Source organism: Sminthopsis crassicaudata, chromosome 5 (assembly GCF_048593235.1).
Source record: "Sminthopsis crassicaudata isolate SCR6 chromosome 5, ASM4859323v1, whole genome shotgun sequence".
NCBI classification, from domain to species: Eukaryota; Metazoa; Chordata; class Mammalia; order Dasyuromorphia; family Dasyuridae; genus Sminthopsis; species Sminthopsis crassicaudata.
Window position 1 is genome coordinate 192,603,528 of NC_133621.1, and position 21,161 is coordinate 192,624,688.

Genomic DNA, 21,161 nt, shown 5'->3' on the forward strand with positions numbered 1-21,161 from the left:
AAAGAAAATATGCAAAAAAAAAAATTAATCATGAGAACTATTGGTAAGGTTTGTACACATGCATTAACTACATGTCTATGTCTTTATTTTCCTCAATTCTTCTATGTGGTGCATCAGGTCTATTCTCACCCCCATATCTTCAAGATAAAAACCACAGAGTGGGTTTAGAGCCTTTGAGGGTCTAGGGAGAGGCCAGGAATCAGAATCAGAACCACATGTTCTTGAAAAACACCCTCATCCCCAGCATGTTGTTGGTCCTAAGTTTACAAGTATAAAGTTTGCAGATTCCCAGTCTAATGCTTTCTCTACCCCTAACTATATCCTTTCCATACTACTATATACTTTATATACTATATACTTTCTATTCATAATAATTCAGTACTTCCTTGGTTGTTCAAACTCCCAGAAACAAATCTATCTCCTGCTTCTTTGGGATTTGATTTTATCCGCCATCTAGAACTGCCTTTCCCCCTCTTCTTCTTCCTGCAAATTCATGAATAAGTCTAACATCTGGCTATTCCACTTTCCGAGATGAACAATGCCATTCAGTCTTACCACCCAATATTCACTTCAATGTGAGCATCCAAGATGACAACCACATCTGATGTGGCAGCTTGCCAGCCTGAGTTTCGAGCCCCAGCAATCCCTTTTCTCTTGGTGTGACGTATCAATTTCAGCAATCCAGGATACTTGAGAGCATAAAGGTCCATCTGCTTGTCTAATTTGTCCTTTAATTCATCTGCAATCAAACACAATCTTTGCAAGTTCCTAGATACAAAATTCAATGACATCTAGAAATTTATGCATGGCTGCAAACCTGCCAGAATACTAAATTACTAAATGAGGCAAAGTTTAAACAAAACCTTCCCTCTTTATTACACCAAGATAACTGATGAAGAAGTACCCAAATTCTCAAGGTGATTCAGTTGTGACAAAAATATGTATGTGAAATTGCTGCCCCTTCTTCCCCTATTGATTAAGTTGCTTTAGTACTGATTGAGTTTATCCACCTGCCCCTCCTTTGTAACCAAATTCTTTCTTATCTTTGAAGGAGGAAATACTCATTCATTTGGCCTGCCATGGGGCCCAGTATTGGAGATGCAAAATCTTTAACCTTCAAGTTGTTTGGGCCTATGAAGAATTGCTGACTGTGTGGAAATAAAAGAGAGTAAGGAAGATATATCACAATATGGTTCAGCAGGGAAAACTCCTATCATGGGTCTTATATTTTTGAGCACATAAGATTCCGTTGATATTTAAAGATTAATGCCATTTATAATTTTAATTCATTGATTTGCATAAATGATTTGTACTACTTATGTATTTGTTTGAATTACTGCATTCATCATTTTAGGGAACCCTAAAGAACAGGTATAAAGGAATGCATCAGTACTTTACAAGGCCTTCTTTATACTTTGCAGTTCCCTAAGGGGAAATGATAATAATAAAAGAAATGATAATAACTAGCATTTATATAGAACTTTAAGATTTGCAAAGAGTTTTATAAATATTAACTCATTTTATTCTCACTACAACCCTAGAAAGTAGGTACTGTTATTTACAGATGAGGAAACCAAAACAAACAGGTTAATTGACTTGCCCAAGATCACACAGTGTCTGAGGTCCTATCTGAACTCAGGCCTTGATGACTTGAAGCCATCCTGACTTCAAGTCCAAGGACAATCTATTTACTGAATTAGTTAGTTGACATCTAATAGAAACAGGATTATAATTTGAGTCTCTTGCTTTCCAACTCAATGATCTTTCCATATACCATACTGTTACTATGATTGCATTTCATGCTTTTTTAAAGGAGCCTTTCCAGGGAGCAACAGCAGTAAGATCAGATTTGGAGACAGAGGGTCAATCATGGAATTATAGAATTAGACCTAGAAAAGTCTTCAAGGGTCATCCAGTCTAGTCTCATTTCACCTATAATGAAATTGGACCCTTACTGCATTCAGACTCCATTATAGAAGGAAGGAAGGAAAGAGGGAAAGAAGGAGGGAAGGAAAGAGGGAAGGAAGGAAGGAAGGAAAGAGGGAAGGGAGGAAGGAAGGAAAGAGGGAAGGAAGGAGGGAAGGAAGGAAGGAAGGAAGGAAGGAAGGAAGGAAGGAAGGAAGGAAGGAAGGAAGGAAGGAAGGAAGGAAGGAAGGAAGGAAGGAAGAGATAAAGAACACTGACAAGCAAGAACATCTAAAAACATTAAACACACTCTCTCTTCTTTGATTTTCATTGAAGTCCATGCAGAAGGCAAGTATGCTGATAACTTCTGCTCTTGGTGCTAGGAAAGAAGGAATTAGATAGTCGGTAAATTATTTACCATTTTTAGTTGCTGGATCAGTTCTAAAATAATATGGTACAAAAAACCCTGACAGGTTATTATGTCTATCTCCCTGCCACCAGATCAAATTAAATCCCATCCATGACCATAATAATGACCCCATGTTTTAAGACTGGAGGAGGATTATTACATAGCATTTTGTAGTCACCGCTGCAATGCTGAAAAATCATGACTGACAGGAAATAGTTCTTTATGATCAACCAGAGTCTTTGATGCCATTTGTTGTTTTCATTCTTTTTATTTTGTTTTAAAATAAGCATATTTTATTTAAAATAAATCCTCCAGCATGAAATGGAGTTGATGGGCTTTGCTTAGGAGGTTGTGTGAACAATATACTTGTCAAATGCATCTATACAACTCAGCAACAATTCATTATTAGACAGGATATTTCCAAGTTGGTGGCTTGAAAGGACTTTTTCAAAGCTTCATAGTTATCTATTTCATCATCTCCATCTTCATAAATTTTCTTCAATTTTCCTCATTAAGACCTATATCATTATTAAAGGAAGATTCCTCTCCCTGCCCCCCCTTTTCTGTATTCTTTCTCCACTGGATCAGGTAAGCCTGCCCCTTCTTTCTTAACACAGGAACCGTATCAGTCTTGGTCTTTCTTACACCATCTCCTACAGAGATACTTCAAGAGTTGTTGACAGAATAGTTTTTCCCATTAAGATTCTCTACCAAAAATTCAAATGACCTCTCCCCGAACCAAGTCTGTACATTTGCAATGAGCACATTTAAGGTGAGGTAAATTTTCACTTATGTATCTGACTGACCCTATCCATAACTAGTGATGTGCACTTTGTGTACCAGACCAGAGGCTGGTTTATCATCAGCAGCAGCTCCTCCTTTCTCCTGTCCCTTCTGCTTTGTCTTGCGTTTGTTTTCTGGCTCTAATCTGAACTTTGCGGCTGTTAAACACATACTTTCCCAACAATCCTTCACTTCTCCAGGTCTTTCTCCAGGTAAAATGAATGGATTGGACTGGATGATCTCAAAGGCCTCCTTCCACTTCATTTCTGTAGTAAATAGGTCATATTTTCCAGACTTTCATTAGCATTTAGGTAGACTAATGAGTAGAGTACTGGGTTTGAAGTCAAGAAGAAATGAGTTCAAATCTAGCCTCACATCCTTACTAATTATATGACTCGGGGCAAGACAATGTTTCCTCAATTGTGTGGAAATAAAAATGAAAATTTAAAAAAACTATTCATGGTTCTTGTAAGACTCAAATGAGATAATATTTATAAAATTCTTGGTACATAGTAAATATTATTTAAATATTAATTATTATTATCATATCCGAGGTTCTTCTGTCTTTACATTTTCTATATTCCTGAAAAAATATTCAAACTCAAAAGTGTTTGTAAAGCCTTCTGAAAGACACAATTCAGAGCCCAAACTACTCAGTATCCAGGTAGATTTCTTAACCAGACACTTACTATGTGAACTAAAATCATCCACCAGAATGAGTTCTTTCAGCAGGTGAGAAGGGGTCCTATTAATGATGCTGGTGATGGCCCGTTGGATAACTGACATGGCTTCGTCCAGAAAGATGAGAATAACACTAAGAGTTGGGAGCTGGCTTGGATAGTTCTTCGTGAGACACCTTCAAAAAATCATATTTTCAGTATTAGTCTTGATGATAATAATAACAAATAGTAGTAGTAATAATATATATGTCTATGTATGTGTATGTATGTGTAATATACATAAATGTATATAATATACATATAACACACATGTATATTATGTATATATAATATACACATAATAATATATATATATATATACAAGAGAGAGAAGCTTATAACATGACTTTAGAGTTTCTCCCAAGTCAACTAATTCAGATCACTTGCCTTTAGTCATAACTGAAACCTTTCACAGCTGAGATTGTCACTTATCCTATCAGGAAGATTTGAGGTAGAGATAGCAATAAATACTTATCCCAATAGCAAAAAAGTAGTTATTCTATATATCTTATCTACATTTCTCTTCATATTGTAATGGAACACATCTTCTCATTTAGTCTTCCATACATTTATATTTGGATGTCCTTGCAGCCCTTCAAACTAACTTTACAAAAAACAGTGGGTTGCCAATAGATGTATTGCATTGCACCATCATTAATAATAATAATAATAATAGCTAGCATTTTTACAGAGTTTTAAGATTTGCAAATATTTTTACACTTTACAAATATTATATTGTTGATCCTCACAATAAGCCTGGAAAGCAAATGACGTTGATGATGTTATTATTTTCATTTTACAGATAAGGTAATCAAGGCAGATAGAGATTAAGTGACTTCTCTAGAAGCATAAGACCAACATGTATTTGGGATAGATTTTGAGCTCAAGTTTTCCTGACTCCAGGTTCAAAGTCTATATGTTGTATCCCCTCATTACCTCAAGTGCTGCTGTGAAGGGCTGCATACAGCTAGGGTGTTAAGGAATTGGAAGAGTAGTGACTTCTGTCAGTGACTTATTAGGAAACTTTTGGGAACATGATATTAGGGGGAAGGATAGGAGGAGAACCCAGGATAGCAGGGTTATAGTGTCTGAACATTCTTGTGTGGGCTGGAAAATTCTGTGAAGGAGATGTGTTTGTTTGTGTCTTTCTATTCTCAGAAGGAAGGAAGCCAGAAAAACATCTTCATTTCCCTTCTCCTAAAGTCTTCTGGGGTATCCTGTGCTTAATAACTCCCTTCGTGGGGGGGGAGTCAGTTTTCTAATGCAATTGAGACCGAACGTTTGTAAGTCATCTCAATAGAATGTTAGCTTCCTAAGGGAAGACTTTTTTTTTTTGCTTTTGTCTTTGAAGTCCCAGCAGCTAGCAAGGCCATTGACCCTTAGTAGGTGAATAATAAGTGCCTGGTTAATTGATTAAACTTTGAAATTGAACTCTAATCTCCTTGCCCAAGGATTTCCCTTTGATTGTTATTTTTAACATTTTTCTCAGGTTTGTGAAAGTAAAGATGGCATGCTTATCAGATTTGCAGGATAGCTAAGTTCATTGAATGACAGAATCAGGATCCCAAAATATCCCCAGTGATATGAAGTTTAGATGTGGCAAATGTAAAGTAATGAAATCACAATATCGCAGAGTTGGGAGGGATCTTAAGGATCATCTTTATTTTTTCATTCATGTCCAACTCTTCATGATCCCAATTTAGATTTTCTTGACAGAGATACTGAAGTGCTTTGCCATTTCCTTCATTTTACAAATGGGGAGACTGAGGCAAACGATTTAAGTGACTTGCACAGGATCACACAATCTACTCTGCCATTTAGCTGCCCAGAAACTATCTAATCCATCTTATATTTAAACAAATGCCCTCTTTGTACTTAGCACAAAGTAAACATTGATTCAGTAAATAAAGTGTCAATCCTGGAGTCAGGAAAACCTAAATTCAAATCCACCTCAGACACTAGCAATGTGATCTTGGGCAAGTCACCTACTCAATGTCTGCCTTAGTTTTTTTATAAGTAAAATGGGGACAATAATAACATCTACCTTCCTGGGTTACTGTGATGATCAAATGAGGTAATAATTATAATTGAGTGCAATGCCTAGAATGTAGCACTATATGAATGCTAGCTATAATATTGTAATCGTTATTATTACAAGCTGGACAACAAAGATTGATCACGTAGCCTCTGCTTGAAGACCTCTAACGAGGGAAACCACCATCTCCTAAGTTAACTCATTGCACAATTAGAATGCTCCAATTATTAAGAAAATTAGGAAGGAAGCTAATTTTGCATCTTTGCATCCTACATCCATTGCTTTTGGTTTGGTCCATTGTGGTTGAACAAAGGCTAATCATTCTTCCACATGAGTATCCTTCAAATAGTTGAACATAATCGCCATGTCTCTGCTGTTTTTTTTTCCTGCAAGCTAAACTTGCCCAATGATCTTCATACAGCGTGGACTCAGAGCATTTTGCATCCTGATTGTCCTCCATTGGACATTCTCAAGCTTTATCAATTTCATCCTTAAACTGAATTGAACACCGTACTCCAGGGGAAGTCTAATAACAGCAGAAAACAATGGGACCATCACTCTACTATATCTGACATTTATATATTTTCAAATATAGTCCAATATTTCACTAACTTTTTTTAGGCTGCCACATCATTTTGCTTACTCGAGATTATAATCCATTAAAACTCCATTAAAATTCCCATATCTTCCTTTGGAAAATGTATATTGTCTGACCATGCCTACCCCATCTTATAATTGTGAAATTTATTTTTTTGTACCAGTGAAAATTTTTACATTTATTCCTGTGGAATTTTATCTTATTCAGTCCAACGCTAACAGTGTGGCAGCCTCTCCCTTTGGGACATTGAGTGTGTCTTGATGCAGTCTTAAGATAGTGTTTTTTAACTCATGTCACCTGATAAAGTAACATGGAGTTTAAAGTTCACCAAGGACCACAGATTGTTGCCAGATAAGCTTCGGTCTGGAAATGCTTCTTCCATTTTGAACTTGGAAGCCAAGTCTCTAATTTCACATTTATCTATATTAAATTTCATCTTGTTAAAATTTAGTCCATTAATATGATCTATCAGACTGTTACCTATTAAATCCACTATTTCCCTGATTTATATCATTTGCAAATTTGATGTTTGCCATCTCTTCAAGTCACTATTAAAAATATTTTGTTCAATATATTAACATCCCTTTTTTGATTTACTTCTTTCTCCCAACACAACTAAAAGCAATTTTGCTTATTTTTGTCATTATTTATTACCAGACTCAACACATTCTGATTTTAACGCTACTGATAATACCATGTTTCACTCTTATACTTACAGTATCATAGATTCAGAGTCAGAAATTATTTAGTCCAACTTTCATTTTACAGATGAGGAAACTGAAGTGAGGTTAAGGGACTAAACCAGGTAAGAGAAGTAGGCTTAAAACTCTGAAAATCCAGTGACTTTCAACAACAAAAAACAACAAGACACTTTCTGTTCTGTTTACTTGCCTTTGCTTCCATCTTCTTCACATGACTTTTTCAGAGAAAATGAACAGAGAAAAATTAACTGGTTTTTACATGATATTAGTCAATTTACTAAATGTCTAATTTACTAAGTGTCTCAATTTCCTCATCTGTTAAAAATGGGAGTGGTGAACTCAGTGTTTCCTGTGATACATTCCAGCTCGGAAAAGTCTATGATTTATCCAACTGTAATTTTAGAAAAATCATCTGATTAAATTTCATCTAAACTGGAGAGGGAAAAAAGACTAATAATACAGAGGTGGTTTCCTATCTACTTCCTTCTTTATGCTGTTTCTGTTCAACCTTCTCACCTCCATTCCAAGTCGTTTCTCCCCAGAAGCGCAACCTTTTAAAATAAAGCAACTTTTCTCATTTTACCTTGAACTCCGAGTGTCAGGGATGGAGCGATTCAAAGGAAGTCCATTGCTGAAGTAGGCATTGTAACCAAATTTGAGAAAAAGGGACCAAGCCTGTTTTCTCCGAGCCTTGGTCAGGCTTTGCCTCCACTCCAGGAAAAGTGGTATCCTCTTCTTAGTCTTAGCATCTGGTGTTTCTGAGTTCTGCTTCCCTTCATCCTCCAATCTTATTGGTGGCTTGTCAATGGCTTCTGGATGCTTCACATCATTTGCCTTCAGGGTATGTCTTGTGGAGTCTTTTGAATAAGAAGAGGGGAAAGAAAATATTTAAAAGAAGCCCCTTTTGTGAATTCATTCCAATTTTTCTTAGACATTCTATATTACAGGATTAAGAGACTCTGGCTCTAGAGCAAGGATTCTTAATATTTTTGGTTAAACCTGCAATACTCATGATAATGTTTTTAAATATATAAAATAAAATGCATTAGATTATAATGGAAACTAGATATGTTGACATAATTATCAAAATATTAAAAAAAACTTGTATATCTTAAAAGTTAAGAACCTCTGTTCTGGAATATGTATAATATTTAAGGGACACTGTCTAGGCCTCTACCTAATCAGTCTTTATATCACAGCATCTATATTTCAAAGTTTTCTATTATAAATGGCATCAAAATTTATTTGGCTTATATTCCACCCCTTAGGGCATTAGTATGTTTCTTATACAATTTTATAAAATTCTTATTCAATTATATACCAAAATTAATTATAGTAAAGGCTGAAGTATTTTTCTTCCCTGGGAAGGAAATTTGTTCATTTGTTCATACTGTACCATTTTCTGTTTTCCTTTCCCCTCCTCCCTCTTTTTTTCCTCTCTCTCCCCCTCAATTCCTTCTCTTTCGTTCTATTTCTTTTTTTGTTTCTATTTATCTCTAACCTTTTCATTTTCTTCCTTCTTTCCACCTCCCTAATCTATTTCAATTCTCTTTGCCTTCCTGTTTTCTTTTTCTCCTCTTTCTCTCATAGGATTTTGTAATCAAAGATCCATATACATGCTTATCTGGGTCAGTTGCTAAGGAACTCTTATAAAGGTATCACACAAATAAAATCTTAGATGGACACAATAGAACAATCCCATTTTCCCTAAATAACTATAACTACGACCCTCTTAACTTCCCTCATTTTACCATAAGATAAATCTTCTCTTCTCAGTCACTGTCAAAACCCAGTCTACCCACAACCATTTTATCCAACCTAATTCCTCCTTTGGTCAAGCCTCCTCCAGTCCTGACATTTCCTGCAAACTAGCACTTTTTCCATCAAAAAATCTCTAAACTTTCAGAGATTACCTGATGATCTCAAAGCAAACTGAAAATATCTATCAAGCATGAAAAGAGCTTGATCAGAATTGAGTCTCATAAATTCTTGAATGGATAAATAAATGAAAGAATATATGAGTGAATGGAAGCTGACAATCTCTCATAAATACAATGACAAATTTTCATACATTCTCTTGCTGGAAATGAAGACATTCTTCAAAAAAATGATTCTAGCAATTTTCTTCCAGTTCTAAACTATCCTGCTTTTCAGAACTTTTGTGGTTTGTTTCTGTTTTATCTTCTCAGATAGCCTAGGCTATTCAACAGCAAACTTTTTAAGCATCTGTTTTCTAAAGATAATAAACCACTATTCTGTGATGTTTTCCACCCAAGGTAATAATTATTGTACAGCAGCTTTAAAGACATTATTCTTTTATTTTCCTTTCTCAATTGTTCATACTGTACCATTCTCTCTGTTTTCCTTTCCCCTCCTCCCTCTTTTTTCCCTCTCTCTCCCCCTCAATTCCTTCTCTTTTACTCCATTTCTTTTTTGTCTCTATTTATCTCTAACCTTTTCATTTTCCTCCTTCTTTCCACCTCCCTAATCTATTTCAATTCTCTTTACCCTCCTGTTTTCTTTTTCTCCTTTTTCTCTCGTTTCCCTTGTCTTCTATTTCTCTTTCATTCTCTTCTTTTCAATTTCCCCTTCTCTATATAACTCTCACAATCTAATTCTCATAGGCTATTGGTAACCACAATAATATTAACTCTATCCTCTCTCACCTTAGATTCAATTTCATATTACTTAGACACAATTTCATATCACCCCTGAAAGAAGAGGAAGAAAATGAGATTTTCTTAAAAGAGAGAGAGAGAGAGAGAGAGAGAGAGAGAGAGAGAGAGAGAGAGAGAGAGAGAGAGAGAGAGAGAGAGAGAGAGACACTGAAGATGATCAAGGTCAAAGAACTTTTCCCTTGAAAAAATTAATTGTACATTGAGCCAAAGCTAGGAAGAGAACCTAGGGTACTATACACTCCATTCAAGTCAAATAAAAAATCTTAGATCTACTTCCTTTTTTAAGGAGAAGGGGGAGAAAGATTAAGGGAGAGAGCTGGGGCCTATGCCTTCAGCTGTCATAAATGGGAGGAAAACTAGGGCTCTTGTTTTCACTGTGCATTCTTGTTATGTTCCTGCTCCCAAACAGGGCTAGGCCTAAATATTCTTAAGAATCTATGGGCTTATTCTATTTCCTACCAAATATATTATTTTTCAGTGCTTGGCCACACTTTGAATCCGCAGAAATATTCTTTTAAAATTATTTCTTAAATTAAAAAAAATCTTTTAAGTAATCAGTTCAAGTATGAACACATATTTGCACAAATTTTTAAAGCTACACATCACCCAATACCTGCTGTCCTGTAGCCATGATCATATTGATTATATTCTTTGCATAGTCCTGCCCCATAGACTTTTCTCCCAGATTGCCCAAGTATGATAAACTTACTGAGATCTAGGAAAGACAACTGTTTCCTTGCAGCAGCATCCCTGGTAGAAAGATGAAAGGGATTCTTCCCCTGTTGGACTCTTACTGACTTCAAGTTCTGGATAATTCTCTTTGTATAAAATACAAAGAGGATGTGGAATATGCAGAGCAGTATCAAGCCCATGGAAAAGATTCTTGGAATACTTTTCCTTTGCATCATCTTTTACTCATTTACTACCACTGGCTCAATTCCCGGTTCCTTTGGGGTAGTGATAAGGAAAGGTTACAAGTTAACTTCAATGAAGCTCAGAAAAGGCTGTACCTTGTCAGGTACTGAGCTATGACATCCCAGAGCTAGGCATTTCCTGTCTAGGAGTACCTGAGATGATCTGGCATTTCCTAGAACAGCATGAAGTTTATAGGGGACAGACTTTTAAGGACTGGTGGTGGGTCAGCAAGGAATGTTTTTCAGGTTTCAGAAGTCCAATTAATTCTAACTCAATGCCATACTTAATTAGTTGAGATTTACCTCTTCCTGCCTTTTTGACTTGAATTTACCACACTGGTTGTGAAAAATTACTTTGGAGAAAACTATGAAAATTAGAAAAAGAAGCCTTATGACCCAGAATCCAGGCTTGAGGCTCACAGAGCCAGAGTCCTTGCTGAAGCCATCCTCCTGTCCTTTCATATTTCTTTGCCTTTCACTGTTTTCATCCAGGGTTACCTTTGCATAATCTTCAAATATAGATCAGACCTACATCTCCATTAGGTTGAAAAAACCATTTATTTCATCCTACAAAAACAATAAAGAACCTATGAGACCCTATAAAAATGTAGAAAAAAACACAAAAACACAAAATTGCATGATTAACATGTTATAAAGATAAAAATAACAAATTTTGACAATAGAATAAGAGAAGTTAACATGAGTGAGGAGTCAAGGATGACACTAAGACTGAGACCTGGGGACTGGGAAGATGATGGTACCATTGACAGAAATAGGAAGGTTGGAAAGAAGGGAAGGTTTTAGGGAAATATAAATTCTGCTTTCAACATTCTGAGCTTGAAATACATAGAAGATATCCAATTCAAGAATTCCAAAACACAGTTGATGATGTGGGATTGAAGCTTAGGAAAGAGACTAGAACTGGATATATAAATGATAATCAAACTACTAAGAGCTAATGAAATCATCAACAAGATAATATCGAGGAAAAAAAGAAGCACCCAGATCAAAGCATTGGGGGACACCTATAATTAGTGGATATGATCTCAATAGAGATCCAATAAAGGATACTAAGTTGGATTGATCCAGACAAAAAGGAGAATTATAATAGAGTAGTGTTATGAAAATGTACAGAGCAGAAAGTATCCAGGAATGTCAAAGTTTGCTGCAAGGTTTTTACTCAACATATTGGAGGCCTTTTTCATCCTTTTTTCTGACATTGGGAGGATTCTAAGGGAATATTCTGGCTATGCACCTATCATTCTTTGTTCTTGCAATATGACCAGACCATTTTTCTCCCTATCATAATTTCATGGTGATCTGCTTACATCTGGCACACACCTCCCCATCGCACTCTGTTTTATCCTTTTTAGTTCTTCATTAACATTTGGCTCAATACATAGTAACATTGTAAGAACACTAGTATTAGCTATCAGGGCTTTTGCTTTCATGGGAAACTCAGGGCTAGTAAAAGGGATTTGAAAATTCCTGAAGGCAAGACGATCTATTCTCCTTCTGTTCAACTCTGGAATCAACCTATTATATGTGCTTTTTAATCTTACATTCTTATGGAAAAGTTTTATAGAGTTTCTAGACCCATTTTAAAATCTGAGCAATAGGAATTCTTCACCCATTTGTTCTCTTTTTTTTGTAGACAAATAGACTAAAGTCCTTTGATTTATTATAGTTTTCTTTGGGAAGTGCTGGGATTTGATGCTATGAGTACAGTGTCTGGCGCAGACAGGAATATTTGGAGGACCTCACCATTCACAAGTAATTTCTCTTTGGCAAATATAAACTTGTTTGTTTTATGCTTCTATGGGCATTTTAAAAATAGATCATTAGAGGCCAGTGAGTTATTAGATTTGTTTTAAAAAATTGTTTGTTTATAATACTTTCTAATTAATCTTAAATGAAAATTTGATATATGGATGATGGATTTGTTGCTTATAAGGAAGTAATTTGTTCTGTTAAATAAAATGGAGTCATAAAAATCCTTCAGAGGAAAAGCCAAGAAATAAGCTGGGAAAGTTAACAAATGACAAAAACAAAACCAAAAAACTTCACCATAAAAAATCTATTACAATGACAAGTAAGACCAAGATATAAACTCAGAAAAATACAGCAATGTGAAAACATCTATAAGGAAAGCATCAAATAAAAATGAAAATTGTATCCAAGTCCCACAAAAATTCCTAAAAGAGTTCAAGACAAAGATAAGAGTGGTACTGGAAAAATTGGGAAAAGAAATGAGAGTGATAGATACAAGGAAATTATGAAAAGCAAATTAGCAGCCTGGTTAAAGAGGCGCAAAAAATACAAAAGAAAATAACACCTTAAAAATAGAGTTGGTGTAATGATAAAAGAGTCATTGAAGAAAAAAACCTCCCTAAAAAAGCAGAATAGGTAAAATGGAAAAGAGGTACAAAATTCTCAGAAGAAAAAGTTCTTTAAAACGAAGAATTGACTAAATGGGAAAAAAAGAATAAAATCTCAAAGGAAAAAATAATCCCTTAAAAATTAGAATTAGACAAGTAGAAGCTAATGACTCCATGAGAAATCAAGAAACAATAAAACAAAATGAAAAGAATAAAAAAATAGAAAAATTCTAGCGCTTAATGCAATTAGCAAAATGTCATATACCAACAAATGTTTAATTCTAAATATCACTTTTAGGGAAGATATTGAAAAAGCAATAAACCTCATATAGTTATTAAAAATGAATTAAAAGAGCTAAGATAATTGGTACAGAAAATACTTGGGGCTTATGTGATAACTATCTTCAAGTATTTAGAGGAGATTTGAATGGGGAAGAATAATCTATTTTTTATAACCCCAGAATATAGAATGATAGATACATTCTATCAATACACATTTAGGCTTGCTGGGGGAAAAAAGCTTCCTCATAAATAGAGTTATTCCAAAGTGGAATTAGATGTCTTGGAAAGTAAGGTCATCCCACAGTAGACGATTTTAAGTAAAGGTCATGTTGGACTAGATGGCCTCCAAGAGGCATTGAAACTTTGAAATTCTGTGATTGTATAGTTGGAATTCTATTGGCAAAGAAAAGATTTGTTCATGGATTTCTTCCTTCCTCTCTTTACCACATTGTCTTATACTTGGAATGGAACTTAATTTTGATACCAATTTCTTGAATGGGGAGCAAGGGACACAGCTGCCTTATTTTTTCTCATAGTACTAATATACCCATTGCTTTTCTAAATGAATGATAGTTGGTCAGAAATAGTCTCACTTTGATATTTGTATTTCCACTGACTAACACAGTGCTTGGTACATAGTAGGCACATAATACATATTTATTTCTTGGTTGATTTGTTTTAAAAAGAGGAATTATTATCAGCTTAGTAATGGAACATAAATATAGCACAACTTGCTTTGTAACTATTTACAATTAAGCTATTTGTTTTGATACATAAAATATTATAACTTTTAAGTCACCCCCTTCAAGTCATCAGTATTCTTTCCTTGATTCTCATTCATTCTTAATCTTATGGGGCTATAGTGTGTTCTCTATGTTTTTGGTTCAGCTTTTTATGTGATTTAATAATTATTATGCATTACATCATTCATCAAGTTTATCCCATGTATCTATATTCCTCTAACTTGTCCTGGCATTATCAAAAATGTATTTAACCATTCATTGATACATTTAGGCTATTTCTAGCTTTTTTGTAATTAAATATAATGATATTGGTAATCTCTTTGGCCAGATACAGTCTTGGTTTTTTTGTTTGTTTTTTGTTTTTTTATAATATCTTTATGGAATATTGCCAGCAATAGGACATTTAGATCAAAAATTATTATTATCTTTAACATATTGTATGCTGCCAGATGATAGCATCTTCTTAATGCTTTTCACTGATGCTACTGCTCACTCTGTTCTCATAAGGAAAGTGTCCTGTTTCTGCTTTCACACAATGATCTATTCAATCTCTCTGGTTATTTTGTTTTGGGGTTGATGACTTGATAATGAATATTTACTAAAAAAAATTTTTAAACATGTGATAGAACAAAGATATTTCTTTATTCTTACTCTTTTGGGCAGCAAAGCTATATGGTATACTGGATAGAACATCTCTGTTACTTATAGAAGATTACATAGATAAATAATATTACTCCATGAGCCTCAGTACACTCATGTATAAAACAATGATAGTATCCTTGTGATTTCCATTTCAAAATTAATGTGAAGATCATGTTTTCTTTAACTTTATATAGTTGTATAAATATGATTGTGTTCTTTTTGCATATCACATTTATGAGCAGGCTAGATAGAATCAGCATGTATAGATAGAATTATACTGAAAAGAGTAACCTGTGTTTGGAATTGAAAGATTCAGGACTGAATCCTTATTATGCTACTTCCTAAATATATGAACTTAGGAAAGTCATGTAACATTTCTGGACCTCACTTTCCTGATATATATTATACCATAAATTTTCTTGTTTATTTTTTTGAGTTCTTTAAGAGTTCTAATTATGCTTCTCCACCATTTCTAGTGTTTCTCTAATATGATTCTCAATTTTGGAGTACTAGTTGATGCTATTAGAATATTAGCCCCCTTGACATTTTCTTTTCTTTTCTTTTTAAAAAAATGCTTTTAAATGATAGTATTTTTCAACAAAAGTTTTTGTTGCTGTTGTGCTTAGAATTTTTGCAATCCTTAATTCATTTTAAGCTTTATTTAGCAATATGGCATCCAAGAAAACAAACACCATTTCAGATTTCACAAAAAAGGCATAGATTATTGGGAATAATGTGATGATAGTCCCACTATACTCTGCCCTGTTTAGACTACAACTATATTATTTCTCTCAATTCTGAGTACTATATTTTAATAAGAAAATTGATAAATTATAATACATCCAGAAGAGGACAACCAAAAATTAATGAAATATCTTGAGATCAATCAGTACAAAAGTTTTTTAAATAGAAGATTGAAAGTTTGCTGGTAGAAATGGTATTATCATAGTTTTTAGATATTTGAAAGGTCATCAACTCAAAAGGAGGTTTAGATTTATTTATTTGTCCCCAGAAGGTAGAGTTAAGAATCCAGGGGAAAAGTTACAAAGAAGGGGATTTAGGCCTGATGTCAAGAGAAAAACCTCCTAAAATTAGAGCCAACCAAAAATGAGAAGTAAAGGGGGATTCTTTGGAAAGTGATTGGCTGCCTCTCACTGGAGGCTTCTGGCAAAGGCTCAATGACCAATTCTTGGATATGTTAAAAAGAAGACTTTTTTTCCCCTAGGTATGGATTGATTCTCTGAATTCTCTTCCAAGTCTGATATTCTGCCATTCTGTGATCTGAAAATATTCTTACCGAGTCATATTCTTACTTTTGTACTCACCCCCTATTATCTCTCTACATGTCTTAAGAATGTAATTTATTCGTTGACTTTCCTTTGCATTCATATTTTTCTCTTTAGCTCAACCCCTCAACTTCCACCCTTAATCCAATCCCTTCCTGTCTTTTCTGAGAATCACCTCCCCTGCCCCCAACTATCTTTGTTCCCTTGGTTATCTTTGTTCCCTTCTTATCTACAAGCTCATTTCATGCCTCCTGCGAACATGCTTCCTTCATTCTTTTTTCTTTTTATTTTTTGAGATTTGTTTGTTTGCTTGCAAGGTAATTGGAGTTAAGTGATTTCCCCCACTAATAAATTCCAAGTGTCTGAGGCCAGATTTGAACTTAGGTCTTCCTGGCTCTAGGGTCAATGCTTTGTCCACTGTACCACCTAACTACTCCTCCCTTAAAAATCTTCCCTCTCTTTTGTAGTATTATAGAACCAGAGAGTAATAGGTTTAGAACTGAAATGAATCTTAGAAAGCCATCTAATCCAAACCCCTCATTTTACAGATAAGGAAACTGAGTCAAAGAAAAGTTAAATGACTTTCCCAAGGTATTCTTTCTTATTCTTTCCACTGCACCATATTATCTCCCATGATATCTCCAGAAAAATCTTAATTTGACTTATTTCTATTTCTCTCCAGAGGTAGCCCTTTATATCCAACTCCCCCAAAAGACAACTTGTTCCCTCCACTTTATTTCCTCTCATTTTTTAGCTTCCTTCAGTCTGCCTTCCAAACTCATCACTCAATTAAATATTTTTCTCCAAATTTATTTGGAGATATTTCTTAATTGCCAAATAAATGACCTTTCCTTAACCTTCAGTCTTCTTAAACTATTTATAACTGTAAACACTTTTGATTACATTCCTCCTCAAAATACTCCTATTTAGGTTTTAAGATTTGAAGACATTACTATTTTTAAATCATCTCTTTGACAATTACTTCTCAATATCCTTTGCTCCATTGCTCATTCCTCAGCCATGGACATGCCAAAAGATTTGATCCTAGGCTGTCTTTTTGTCTTTCTCTGCTTTCTTTCTTAATGACTTACTTCAAAAGTTCCTAGGAGCTTAGTTGTCATCTCTATATTGATGACTCTCAAACCCATAAACGACTCACATCACCAAATTGTCCACTATTTTCAACTATATATATGCATTTCACACTCAACATATCTCTCAACAGAGCTCGTTATCATTTGTTTCCAAACTCATCCCTCTTCTTAATTTTCTTACTTCCTTTGAGGTTTTCCTTCTAGTCACTCAAATTAATGAACACTGATCTTTACTCCTCTCTCTCCATTACTTCCCCTAGACAAACATTGATTGCCATATCCTATTGATTCTACATCCATAAGATCTTTTGCATCCATCTTTTTCTCCTCAGATGATTTTATTTGCTTCAGTGTAAAAGCACTCTGTTTATTTTTGTTATTATCCCATTCTACAGATTACATAGATGAGAAGTAATATGATTTGCCCATTGCTGGTATTAGAGACAAAAATATTTAAATTTAAAGTGTTTTTATTTAAATCTGGAGTACATTATAGAAGAAATTAGACTACTGTAACACAAACTAAACAGGAAAAAAAACCATTGCGAACATCCTAAATTGATCCTCTCCTGTTCTGAATCAGATTCTAAAATAAAGCAATCTCCACTAATTACTAATGTACCAGACAAAAATAAATAAATAACCCAATAGGGTCCACATGATTGACTTTGAAGAAGCACAATTTGCTCTCATACTAAGAATACATTATCCACACTGAGAACAGAATTAGTAGTACACTAAGTAACAAAATAATAAGAAACTGATGTTTTAGAAAATTTGTAAACCAACAAAATAATAAGCACAAATAAATCAAGCTTTTGGGCCCTTTTAATGCCAGGCAATGGATACCAAAATTATGTGTAACTTCCATACATAAATTGGGGAGAAAGGAAAGAGATTAATGGACAGATCTATGGTTTACAGCATTCCAAAACTGGTGCTTTCCATTCTAGGAAAAAAGGTCTTTTTTATTATTATTATTATTATTATTATTACATCTACTTCCAGTATTTTGTCTTCAAGAAGGGCATATCATGTTTGTTAACAACACATTTAAAATAATTCACCCCAATCTAAAAAACATTTATTAATCATCTACAACATCAGATAACATAACATAAGCACCCTTCTAAGTGCTAGGGATAAAACCAATTAAAAATAATTTAATTGAATATTCTTCCCTCTTAGTCCAGGGAAAAGAAATAAGATAAGAAAAGAAAAATAATAGAACTAATTACTGGTCATTGTTGCATAAACTTTGGCTTAGCTTACAAATCTATAAAATTGGCCAAATACTGAGGAATATTTTTCTTTTCCCCCTCCACTGACTATATTGTTATCTCAATAAGTGTTCTAAAACAAATGTTGGCATAAAATGTCAGTTCCTTGAGGCCAGGGAATCTTAATTTCAGTTTTCACTGGGTAATGTTCAGAAAATTACCTAGAAGGACATATATTTGGAAAACAAAACCCTGCTAAAATCTTTTTTTTTTTATTTTGCCCCTCCAGTTTCACTATATCTTCTACATGGTGACTACAATACACTTCAAAGAATCACAGAATTTCACTGGAAACAGATTTCACCAACTACCTACATCAACCCATGCTTGCATAGCATATATTCTAGAGCTACTAACTCGACCTCTATTCATACTCACAAGTTGAGGGTCCAGATGATAGCTCCTACATCCCTTGTAGCTCTAAGTATAACTCTGAGGGATCAACTAGTTTTTCTAATCCAGCATAATTCATAATCCTCTACCAATGACTGTCAATTGCTTTTGGTCACAGTGAATAAACTTTTATTTATTTGGTTATACATGTATATTCATTTTTTGCATATTTCCATCCACAGTTTATTGGGATTGCCTCATATCACTGAACTACTGAGAAAAACCAAGTCTATCATAGTTGATCTTCACACAATCTTGTTATTGTTATGTACAATGTTTTATTAGTTCTTCATGCTTCATTCAGTATAAGTTCATATAAATTTTTCCAGGTTTTTCTAAAATCACCCTGTTCATCATTTTTAATAGAACAGTACTATTCCATTATTTCCATATGGCATAACTTATTTAATCATTCCCTGATTGATGGGCATCTAGTCATTTTTCCTTTACTTGACACCACAAAAAAAGAGCTGCAACAAACATTTTTGCACATGTGATCAATAAGCTTTTAGAAAGAGGTTTTCAATAAGGGGATATAGAAGCAATAGGTATAAAACATCCTCCTCCAGAAAGGAAAAGCATCTAGGACAGACCCTCCCACTAGTGCTTAGTGCAAAAGAAAGTAAACTTTTAAACTCACAGCTTTTGGAAGTCCTTTTGCTGGAGTCCTCAAAATGTTCAATTTGGTAAGGCTTCATTTGCTGAGCTCTTTGTACAGTATTAAACCTTGATTCTCAAAACAGACAATTCTGTCAGTTGTTCCAGGGACACTTCTAGGACATCAATTGAAAGATAGAAAATCCAAAATCCAAAATAACTCCTAAATTCACTAGGTCCTCTTCTAGTCAATGCAGGGGGAAAAGGTTTAGAGCAAAAGGCCTGAGATTCTGCTCTTCTCCCTCACAACCCCTTCTATCTATTTCTTTGCAATTCTTTAGAGGTAAAATCTCTATCATCAAATGCTCTGAATCTCAAGATCTAACCTCTTCTATGGCTTTATATAGGTCCAACAAGTTATTACCAAGTTTCTAAACCATTGAGAAATACTTCCAATCACAGACAGCTGAAAAGTCTTTGGTTGATTCAAGGGGTTGTTCAGACCCTTGTATACACATCTGATTGTTTGATTCAATTGTTTTCAGCTAAGGTATCAGAGCTCAGCAACTTACAGCTTACTTTAAATAAGGTGTGGTGGCTTGACTGATTTGCTCAATCAATTCATAACATACTAAGTGAATGGTCATCCATCTTCTGCTTGAAAAACTGGAAGAAAGTCTTCCCTATTTTACTTAAATCATACCTAAATACCATATTTTAAGTGATCCTATCCTGCTTTGGAATACCTCTAAGTCCTTGAAAATTTTCCATGTATTTAGGTGTAAATTTGTTTCTTTGCAACTTCTATTTGTGCTTCAATGTGTTGCTCTCCAGAACAAATCTAACCCCTCTCCCACATAATGGCCTTTAAAATACTTAAAAGACAAATAAATATCCTAAGATCTCTCTTTTCTAAATTAAACATTCCCAGTTTCTCTAAGAAACTCTCGTGTTATGAACTCAAATTCCTTCATATGTTTTACCAACTCTGTATATTCTCCAATGTTCTTCAGAAACTATTTTTCCCATAAATGAACATAATATCCAAATGAGGTCTGATCTGGGCCAGAAAAAGTGAAGAGTACAAACACCATTTTAGTTACAGAAGCTATATCTCTTAATGTACCCCAGAATGAGATAAATACACACACACACACACACACACACACACACACACACACACACACACACACACACACACATATATATATACATACGTCACTGACTGTCAAGAATGGGAGATGACAAAACGAATTTGGGCAGACCAGGCAGGTTCATTAAGGCTCTTAGGGATAGGTAGCAGAAAGTTTTAAATGCCAGATTAAAGATTTTTCCTATATTCAGTGGAGAACAATTATGAATTTATAATGAGAATTAATGAAACTTACATGATGACATCGAGAACTTGCCCAAAACCATACATAAAAGTATGAGGAAAATGTAGGGAAAAAAAGAAGTAAGGAAGGACAGCTCAGAACTTAACTACAACCCAAAAGTTTTTTTCTTAGAATCCAAGTTTCTACACTTTAGATAATGATATATCAGTTATAATAAAAGTAAAAATATAATAAAAGTATTGAAGGACATTGTCAAAAAAAATCCCTAGAAGCATAAGCAACCCCTTTCTCCATAAGCATCCTTTGGTAGGCTAAAGTTTGTTTTATCCTTAATAACTATAGGTAGAAAAGAGCCAAAGGCCTAGGTGATAAGTACCCAAGTAAAAG

The 21,161-nt window shown here is 34.4% G+C and overlaps 1 protein-coding gene across 1 annotated transcript in view; it reads right to left on the bottom strand.

The window, feature by feature from the left end:
- Window positions 1–10,765, bottom strand: part of LOC141542605 (putative polypeptide N-acetylgalactosaminyltransferase 8) — a 34,923-nt gene extending 24,158 nt beyond the window's left edge. Inside the window, exons 1-4 of the mRNA XM_074267142.1 lie at window positions 10,538–10,765; window positions 7,734–8,007; window positions 3,787–3,953; window positions 556–739 (exon numbers count right to left, since the gene is read on the bottom strand). Coding sequence (XP_074123243.1) covers window positions 556–739; window positions 3,787–3,953; window positions 7,734–8,007; window positions 10,538–10,736 — 824 coding nt within the window. The 5' untranslated portion in view covers window positions 10,737–10,765. The remainder of the gene's footprint in view (window positions 1–555; window positions 740–3,786; window positions 3,954–7,733; window positions 8,008–10,537) is intronic.
- Between the last annotated feature and the right edge of the window lie 10,396 nt (window positions 10,766–21,161).